Here is a 10,427-nt window from a genome sequence, read left to right on the forward strand (position 1 = left end):
TCAGTCTTCTGTAGTAAAATGAGGCATTTAAACATCTTTATTCTTATAGTATGTAGTAAACTTTCATCTTTAGAGATATTGGGCTAAAATATTTTTTCACTTAAATGAAAATTAATATCCTAACTCTAAGATTTACTGGGCAAGAAAGGAAAATAAAACCCGGAGAATTATTGATGTTAAACTGTAAGTCTGCTATGAAACATCTGTCTTCTTATTTCCTGTTACCAGAAAACTATTTGGAGAAAATCAGCAGATTGGAAAGGTTTTTTTCTCCACATAAACATCTTCCAGCACGCATATAACACAGTGTACTCTTTAGTAGCTCTGCAGACTTGGTTCTTTGGCTAGGAACTTGATGGTGAAATTTTAAGTTGTACAAGAAATGTTAAGATACAAATTTCATATAATACAAATATTATAAATACTTCTGCAAAAAAAGGAAAGTCAGAAGTTACCACATCCTGATAATACCAAACAGTTAATAGCATGTTCTTTCAAATATGTTAAAGAGTTTGTTACTTTTTCTAGAGTTTGTTATTTTTCATTATTATGGTAGAACAGTATTATCCATCACTTTTTAAAAATAAGTGACAGCTTATTTCTCTTGTGCTGCTTTCAAATAGTCAAGCTGTCAGCCTGTCTGTACGTTTCATATTCCTGTAGAGAAAATGCAGATTCCTGCTTTGTTCTTAAAATTAGAACTTTGGGGTTGGAAAGGATCTTTGAAGTCATTTAATCAATGTCATTTGATTCACAGATAAAAAGATAAACTCCACCAAATGCCTTGTTCATTGACAAGGGATATATGACACAGATCTTTAAACTAGCCTCCTAGTATATATCTTTTTCTTAAACCATGTTATTTTTTAAGACTTCTTATTTGATGAGGGGAATGGAACATCACAGATAAACAGTCACTAGCCAGCTAGAAACTTAAAAGTGACCTAAGTGAAGATAGAGAAAAAAATTACTGTTTACGAGCTCACCTTGACTTGGAAGAAACATGCTTATTTCTAATTTCTTAGACATGCTCAACAATTAGCTTTCAAATAAAGTATTTGTAATATAAGAAAATGCTAAATGTAGGCTCTTATTTTTCCAAAGATGGCATTATACTGTTTAATTCTGTGGAAACCTATTGGAAGTCACAACTACAAAAAATAAAGCCACAAAAATTGTTTTTTGCTGTTGCTTAAAAATATTAAACAGCTATTATTCCATCTCAGGCTCTCACTGTTGTACTTCAGTAAGCTTTGTACTAACCGTGGTGTTCTGTGTACAGTGTTGGGGTCTTGGTTTGGGATCATCTATAATGTGACTCCTCATGACTGAGTTCTCTAAACAACATGCTTCCTTGTCTGAGAGGGTTTCTTTGAACTTTTTGTGTAGCAAACAGTGTTATAGCAAGGTTTATATGAACTTTACTGGCTTTATCACTTTAAATCCAGATACTCAGATACCATGCTTCGGCTTGCTCAGGGAATATATGCATGGGTGTCTATTCCTCCTTTCTGTGAATGCCCCTTTGCATAAAACTTAATTGTTACGGTAAAGACAGACATTTTATTCCTAAATTATGTGCTAGTAATATATTCCCTGATTCAGGAAATCATGAAATAATTCAGATCAAGTGTGCCGATTCAGCATTTTCTAGTAAAGTTTCATCATCTCTATGGCCCAGTTATACCTTAAGCACTTAAAAAAAAAAAAAAAAGCCCTCCCATCTAGATGGCATTTCTATTGTAGAATATTTGAAGTCACTACTACAGAATTTGCTACAAGAGGGTCCATTTAATTGGTTCCACAAAAAATGTCAGCATTCAAAATCCTGTCGTGAAATGTGGGCCTGGGACCACTAGGAAGGGGCATAGAGCTGAGTTCTGGCACCGACTTGCCCTTGTCATGACTTTGCCTTGCTTGCTCATGTCAAGGAGTTCTTCAGGTGCTTTCACTTAAAGCACAGAGTGCCAGTTCATATGAAGCAGAGGGGAGAGAACTTGACTACCAGCTACACTGAGTTCTGTTACATATTGTTATTTCAGATTCTACACCTCCTGCTAAAAGAATGTGAGTGTGATGTTATGATTTTACAGATAAAAACAAATTTTTGATGAAATGAGTGGGATTCTTCTGATTAATATGTCATTATTGCTTCAGCAAATGAACCTATCCAGTAAGTTGCTAAAGATTCCCAGGGCTCATTGAAGCTTAAAGCTGATTCAGTTATCAGGATTTAAATAAAAGTCTGTAGTATAATTCATTGTGTTGACAGGCAGGCTAGTGATTAAAAGTGTAGGTTATAATAAAGCATTTCTTTATTGATTTATTCAAATCAATTGCTGAAGGTGTTCAGCAGTTGATTTGCAGATGGTTCATTTATTCATTCATGTATTTAGCAAATATGAGTCTATAAGTGTCTTTTATGTGTTAGGCATTGTTGAAGAAGTTGAGGATACAGTAGAGACAGAACCTTGCTCTTGTAGAATTTCACAAAGGTGGACAGTGCACATGTTAACAATTATGTGATGTCATGTAGTGATAACTGCTAAGAAGAAAAATAAAGCTGTGTAAGAGGATAGAAGGAAGGAAGCTGTGGCTTCCCTGGTGGCTCAGATGGTAAAGCATCTGCCTGCAATCCTGGAGACCCAGGTTCGATCCCTGGGTCTGGAAGATCCCCTGGAGAAGGAATGGCAACCCACTCCAGTACTCTTGTCTGGAAAATCCTATGAACAGAGGAGCCTGGTAGTCTACTGTCTATGGCGTCACAAAGAATCAGACATGACTGAACGACTTAAGAGGACAGAAGGGCAAGGATGTGTATGGGGGTGGAAGGCAGGTCCCATTTCAAATAGGACAGTAAAAGAAGGACTCTGATAATTTGATATTAGAGCAGAAGGCTAGCCAGGTGATTCTCTGACGGATGGCTATGTTAGGCAGTGGGAAGGATGCTTCAGAAGCCCTGGAGATGATCCCGTTGGTTTATTCAAGGAGCAGTGAAGAGAGGGTAGGATTGGAACAAAGTGTAAGTGAAGAATGGCAGGTGAGACTAGAAAAGCTAGTGAATCAGTTTTGTAGGGTCCTGGAGGCCAAGAGATACAATTGAGGACTTCAGATCTTATTCTGAGTGAGATAAAAAGCTATTGGGAGATTTTTTGGCTTCTTTGTGAACAGATAAGAGTAGAAGTAGGGAATCCAGGTAGGAGGATATTGGAATAGACCAGGAAGAAGATGGTGGTATTGGATCCAGGGTGTTAGAGTGGATGTGAGAAGTGGTGGATATATTTTGATGGTAGAGCCAACAGGATCTTTTGACATTAAATATTATGGAGGATATTCAAGAATAACTCCAAGGTTTCTTGCCGAAACAATTGGAAGGGGCTTCCCTGGTAGCTCAGTGGTAAAGAATCTGCCTGCCAATGCAGGAGATACGGGTTCAATCCCTCATCCAGGAAGATCCCACATGCCTTGGAACGACTAAACCTATGCACCACAACTACTGAGCCTGTGCTCCAGAGCCTGGGATCTGCTGCCTCTGAGCCCATGTGCTACAACTACTGAAACCCACATACCCTAGAGCTTGTGCTCTGCAATGAGAAAAAGCCACTGCAACAAGAAGCTCTTGTACCGCAACTAGAGAGTATCCCCCATTCACTGCATCTCGAGAAAGTCTGCGTAGAACAAAGACCCAGCATAGCCAAAATAAAGTAAATAAAATTATTTAAAAAAAACAAACAATCGGAAGGTTGGAAGTCATACATATGTTCGAGATTGAAAAGAGAATGACCACATTTGGGTGAAGCACCTCAAGAGCTATGTTCTGGAAGTGTTGCATTTCACATTTCTGTTAGTCACTAAGTAGAGATGGTACACAGGCAATGAGATAAATGAGTCTGGAATTTATGCTGTGGTCAGAGCTTAAAATATAAATTTGGGGATTTAGGATATACAACTAGATGGAATCATCTGAGGACTATATTTGGAGAAGGAAATGGCAAACCTGCTCCATTTTTCTTGCCTGGAGAATCCAATGGACAGAGGAGCCTGGTGGGCAGTCAGACACCACTGGGTGACTGAACACAGCATAAAGAGTATCTTAGAGAAGAGGTCCCAGCCTTAAATTTGGGCACTCCAAAATTTAGAGGTTGAGAAGATGAGGAAGATCCAGCAAAGAAGATGGAGAAGGAGCCGCCAATAAAGTAGGAGAACCTGAAGTAGTTTCAGCTTTGTATATATTTTCCTTGTAAGTCTGCTAAGCTAATTTCCGAATCTAAAACGAGACTCTTAATTGAGATGGCATTATTTATATATATGAGATACTTCCAAGAGCAAAATGGTCAAGATCAGAATCATTGCTGTTCTTTCTTCCTCACTCCCTTTCCCGTCTGCAAACTGTCCTCTAAATGGTTTTTAATTGTTTTCTATCATAAAAGTTACATGAGGAATTGAGGTTAGTTAGACATAAAACATGCCCTCAAGAGGCAGATAAAACGTGTACACAAATAAATATAATCTCAGACTTCCCTCAAGGAACTGGTGTGCTTCTTATGCTAATGAGAATTGTGTAAGTTTTTATGTAGCCTTTTTGGCTTTTTGTTACCAAGAAACTTAGGGAGAAATTTGATGCTCTGCCTATATTGATTACGTTAAAAATTGAGGTTGATATACTTACATTCTGCTTTCTTTGTTCTTAATTTCTACTTTTATTTGTGTTATCTCATATTAGTACAGGCTTCCCAGGTGGCACTAGTGATAAAGAATCTGTGCAGGAGACCAAGGGATATAGGTTTGATTCTTGGGTTAGGAACACCCCCTGGAGCAGGAATTGGCAACCTACTCCAGTATTCTTGCCTGGAGAATCCCATGGACAGAGGAGCCTGGGGGGTTACAGTCCATGGGGGCGCAGAGAGTCAAACACGACTGAGCGACTAATCACAGTAAGCACATGATTATAAGCTGTCTCAAATCCCCTTGGAATGAGTAGTGATATTAAGAAAGAAATAACTGTCTGGGCTATGAAAGTTAAAAAGACAAATCAGTTACTTTCTTTGTCATCATTCTGCCATGAAAAATTTTCCTATCAAATTTCTTAACTTTCTTTTTTATATCTGTTCCATATAAATGTTTTAGGAAGAAGCTAGCTGAAGCATATGTGTGTGCTCAATCGCGCCCAACTTTTTGCAGCCGTTTGGACTGTTGCCCAAAAGGCCCCTTTGTCTATGGGATTTTTCAGACAAGAATACTGTAGTGGGTTGCCATTTCCTCCTCCAGGGGATCTTCCCGACCCAGGGATCAAACCTGCATCTCCTTTGTCTTTTGCATTGCAGGCAGATTCTTTACGTGATGAGCCATTGAGGAAACCCCCGCTGAAGCATATTCAAAAGTACAAACATTTTTAACCTTTAAATATTCCACATCATCCTAGAGTCTCTCACTGCCTTATTTTAAACCAACTCTGTTGCTCTCTATGAAAAGAAAACTGGGATGAGGGAAGAAATTAGTTTTGAGACAGAAGAATTTTAGAATTGTAATTCTACTATTATGATATTATTTAGAAACCTGTAAATTCTGATGGTTGTTACCATAGTAATTCTAGTCTTACCAAAGTGTGAGCTATAAGATCTGTAAAGCTAAATTTTTCAAAGTCTGTGAGCTTATATCTCCTCATTTGGTCTCAACTCTGGTGTGTCACCTGGAGAAGGAAATGGCAACCCACTCCAGTTTTCTTGCCTGGAGAATCCCATGGACAGAGGAGCCTGGTGGGCTATAGCCCATGGGGTCACAAGAGTCGGACATGACTGGAGCGACTGAGCACACACACACTGGTGTGTCAGTCAGATTGTGCTAGCTTTGTGGTGATAACAAATAGTCCTCAAATATCAGTGCCTTATAACAATAAATAGGTACATTTCTCCTTCATGTTAATATGCATGTAGCTGCATGCTGGCTGTTGCCCTGTCTCACATGTGTCTCATCCTGAATCCAGGCTGAAGGATCAACCTCTATCTGGGGCACACTGTTCTCCTAGCAGAGGGGAAATGGCAGTAGCAGAATCACAGAGGCCCTTAAGGCTTCTCCATGGAAGCCACTACTTCCACTCACTTTTCTTTGGCCAAGTCTGACGTCAGTGGGAATGGGTAAATAGAATCACATTGCAAGGATGGACAGTGAATAACTGGGACAGAAATATATTCTACCATTATGGAAGGTGGTGTAGCTTGATTATGATATTATTAAGGAACCATTATGATGAATCTAAGGACATTTTAATCTTGGAAGCCTCATAGTAGGGGAAGTTTGATTTAAGCAAATGTTAAAAAAAAAAAAAAAAACTTTAGCCCCCTTTCTAGAATTTTGTAATTGTTAGCTATGTATTAAGTAAAATCTTCTTGACAGGGATATTTTACAGTTAGAGGTTTCTAAACCCAGGTTGAGTGACAGTTGACATGCTACATACTAAACTGTTTTTCAGTGAGAAGCATTTCAGATGAAGATGACAATGTTGGGCAACCCAATGAATACAACCTGAATGACAGCTTTATAGATGATGAGGAAGAAGAATACGAGCCAACAGACGAAGATTCCGACTGGGAACCAGAAAAGGAAGACCTAGAGAAGGAAGATATGGAAGGGCTTTTGAAAGAAGCAAAAAAATTTATGAAAAGAAAAAAGTGACTCCTCTGCAGTAATATATGGCTCATATTTACTGTTTCTTTATGGAAAAATAATTCAGGAAGCACTTAAGGGATAATTGTTTTTCTGCTTTTTATGGTTATGACTTTACTATTGACTCTTCACAAATGAAACATTGAAATGTCACCCTTCAGTGTAGTGGATGAAATTTGTTGCTTTGCTTTTTCTATGTTATTTCAAACATCTGGAAATAATAAGCAGACAGAGTTAAAAAGAAATAATTGATATTTTTCCATGTACTTTATAATAAAAAGTAAACATCATAGGTTGCAAAAAAAAAAAAGGTCTTTTTTTCTTTTTTCCAAAGATTCTGTCTTTAGATAAAATACTATGCAAATATAACCAGGCAGATTACGTAACTGGTGGGAAAGCATGCTTCTTTTCATTCCTATTGAAGTAATTCTTAAAGCAGAACCAGACTTTAAAAAATACCAGCTATCATATAATGGCTATTATTTTTTCTAATGTCCTAGATGTGAGCTTTGCAATTTCATTGACTACTTTCATTCTTTGAAACTTGGGGAAATTAGTACAAAATGGATACTGAAAATAGATTCAACTAGACTACAGAAATGTCCACCATGCAGGGAATGCTATTTTATGTCCCAAGTCTAATTTACTATACGTCTGAGTTTAAAAGTAGAAAACCTGAAAGAATTTGACCATTTCTTTTTCAAACAAGTCCTGCCTGATGCTTTTAACTCTCAATATGCTATTCTTAAGAATATAGGGATTATTTTTAACCACAATTTTCTCAAATTATATTAGTTCTTTTATCCTCAGATGACAGTAGCAAGTTGTCTGCCAGCATTCAAGATTCTGGCCTTTTGTTTCAAGAAGAAACCCCTTCTCCAGTTTTATGTAGTATAATATTTCTGCATCTCTGTTCTTAAATTCCTTTAGGCTATGTAATACTCTTCATTTTACATGACTTAGAATCTTTGAAATATAGTTTACAATCTTTAATATGGGTTTGTACAAACAGCAGTAAATATAGCTTTGAAATTGTAAATCATAAACTAAAAGTTCCTCATTAAGCACTAATATTTTATATTCTATGAGGACCTAAAAATGTATATCTTAAAAGAGCAGGACAGATTTGTAATTGTTTTCTTAGTGTTTTTAAGTTTGTTTTCAAATAATTGCATAATATTAAAATTTACTTATATTACAGCAAGGAAAAGATAAATATTTTTCTATTATCTTTTATTCTAATTTTTCTCTCTGTTGTTATTTAGAAGCTAATTTTCTCTTCTAATGTCCCTTTAGTCTTCCGGGCTTGACAAACCTGTGAAAAAAATTCTTTGAACTTACTTTTACTTTCACTTTGCACAAACTTAATCCTTAAAGTGTTTCTTAATCCATTCATAGATATATCCCAAAGGAATTAAAAACATGTGTCCACATGAAAACTTGTACACAGTGTCCGTAGAAACATCATTTGTAACAGTCAAAAAGTGGAAACATCTAAATGTCTCATCAGCTGATAATGTGGATAAGCAAAATGTAGTCTATCTTTACAACCAAATATTTTTTGGCCAAAAAAAGAAGTGAAGGATTGAAACATGGTACAGCATGGATAAACCTTGGAAACATTATGGTAAGTGAAAGAAGTCGGACACAAAGGCCACAAATGGTATAAGCTCAATTATATAAAATAGCCAGAACAGGCAAACCCGTGGAGACAGAAAGTGCGTTGGTAGTTGCCGGGGTCTAGAGAGAAGAAGAGTATCTTTCTGAATTGATAAAAATGTTCTGAAATTAGTGGTGATGGTGTAAAACTCTGTAAATATACTAAAATCCATTGAATTGTATACTTTCTATGGGGGAATTTTATGGCATATGAATTATATATGTGTCAAGAAGGCTATGATAAAGAATATAAAAGGTGACATTGGCCTTTTAGAAAGAAAGGCATTCAATATCAGAATATATTCTTCTTAGAAGTTATGTGATAGCTCATGTTAATTTTTAAGAATAGTTTGATGTGCTTTGCATAAACATCCTGGAGACACTTTTGAGTATAACGAATGTATAAATATTTAACTTCATTGTAATGAAAATTTCCTACTTGGACTATATTTAAGTGTATGATTTTCAAAATAGAGGCAAAAGTGATGAAATTGGTGGGCTCAAAAGCATTGCTAACAAAACTTGATTTAGTTGCTGTCCTAAACAGTGGATTGAGAAACAACTATCCCTATCATGGTATTCATAGAATTTAAAGTATATCCTAACCTCCTCCTTCAAGCTAAGAATGGTCACATACATTTTTCTCACTAATGTGCTTAATTCGAAAAGCAAATGTTTTTTGTCGACTTCTTGAAGTGAGGTGGGTTTTCTGGGACCTTGGGAAGCTGGAGTCATGAAGATTTTCAGTGACACATGGGTATTGATTCTGCTTTTCACCCAGGTTTGAGGATGGCATTGTTGATACTATTTCCAGAATTAGAAGATCTTAATGATTGGAAACATTCATTATAGTGAAAAGAAATAGATTATGAGCATACTTTTTCCAGAATGGTGATGTAAAGTTAAATGGATAGTGACTTTCCTCTGATTTATCTGTGCAAAGTTCAGTGTCACCAACACATCCCATGGAGGCAGAAACCGTACACCAGCATCTACATCTAGCCCTGCTCTTTGAGTTCACCTTCTTGTGCCCATTACTTTCTCTTTCTTGAGGAGGAATCTGTAAGAGAGTCTCTGTGTGTGTGTGTGTTCTTCCTGCCGGTCTGCAAACCTACAAAGCTGCTCCTCCACAGTAGGTATTGAAAGAAAAATGATAATAATTATTGCCAAGATCGTTACTGGCCATCCTGATATAATGTACACAATAAATTTGATTATCATAAGCAACCCCAGTTGTACTCTGTTGTGCCCAAGACCCCGTCTTAGGTGCTGGTGATTCAAAGAAGAATAACATGGAGTTTCTGTTTTCAATGTCCTTACAGTCTACTGGGGAAGATAGGAATATTTATTCATTCAACAGTGACTACAGAATACTATGGAGAATACAAGGAAGAAAAGGACATAGCTTCTACAATCAGAGAGCTTGCAAAGGCAGTGAGGCAAATATGCAAATAACAAAATGGGTAGAAATGCAATAGTCCGAGAAAGGAATGCTGGAGTATAATTTAAATGGCCTGTCTTGCTGCGTATTGAAATACAGCCTCATTCTTGAGGAAGAGCCTTTGTCTGATTGAGTTGCAAGCTGAACTTGTAGATTTTTTCATGGAACACAACTTTTATCTTCAAAAATGACTGGCAGACATACTACAGTTATTCAGAATGGAGTGTGTGGCTGGCATTTCCTCAAAAATGAACTTAGCCTATTTTTTTCCCCAAGGAAAACAACAAACAGTATATATTAAAATTGTAAAACTGAGCTTTCAAACAAAAATTAGAGTTTTAGAAAACTTCTATATGTCACTGAGCTTGTTAGCTCTCCAAAATTTTAAAAACTGTTCTGAGATATTGTTGGTGATAAAATACAATGAAATGTGTCAACATTTGGAAGATCTTGAAAACTGAGCAAGCCAATGTTTTCTGCATGACCAACGCATATTATAAAATCAGGCATGGGTAAAAGATCCACTCAAAGCATAAGATAGGCCAACGAAACTTAGTGTGTGACTTCAGATAATACATTGTGCCTAACACATTTCAGAAGCTGTTATTTATTTTTGGTGGCACATTGAAAATAATATTCACAATTATCTGAAAAGCATATGAAA

At 36.6% G+C, this 10,427-nt stretch overlaps 1 protein-coding gene across 3 annotated transcripts in view; it reads left to right on the forward strand.

Annotated features, from left to right (window-relative positions):
* The window catches only part of APLF (aprataxin and PNKP like factor), a 95,669-nt gene extending 85,625 nt beyond the window's left edge, over positions 1 to 10,044 (forward strand). For 2 of the 3 annotated variants that reach the window (XM_061432840.1, XM_061432841.1), the window contains one exon: positions 6,470 to 10,044. In XM_061432840.1, coding sequence (XP_061288824.1) covers positions 6,470 to 6,672 — 203 coding nt within the window. In that variant the 3' untranslated portion in view covers positions 6,673 to 10,044. The remainder of the gene's footprint in view (positions 1 to 6,469) is intronic. The other variant, XM_061432839.1, reaches the window with a different exon arrangement.
* Positions 10,045 to 10,427: the final 383 nt, after the last annotated feature.

Source organism: Bos javanicus, chromosome 11 (genome assembly GCF_032452875.1).
Source record: "Bos javanicus breed banteng chromosome 11, ARS-OSU_banteng_1.0, whole genome shotgun sequence".
Classification (NCBI taxonomy): domain Eukaryota; kingdom Metazoa; phylum Chordata; class Mammalia; order Artiodactyla; family Bovidae; genus Bos; species Bos javanicus.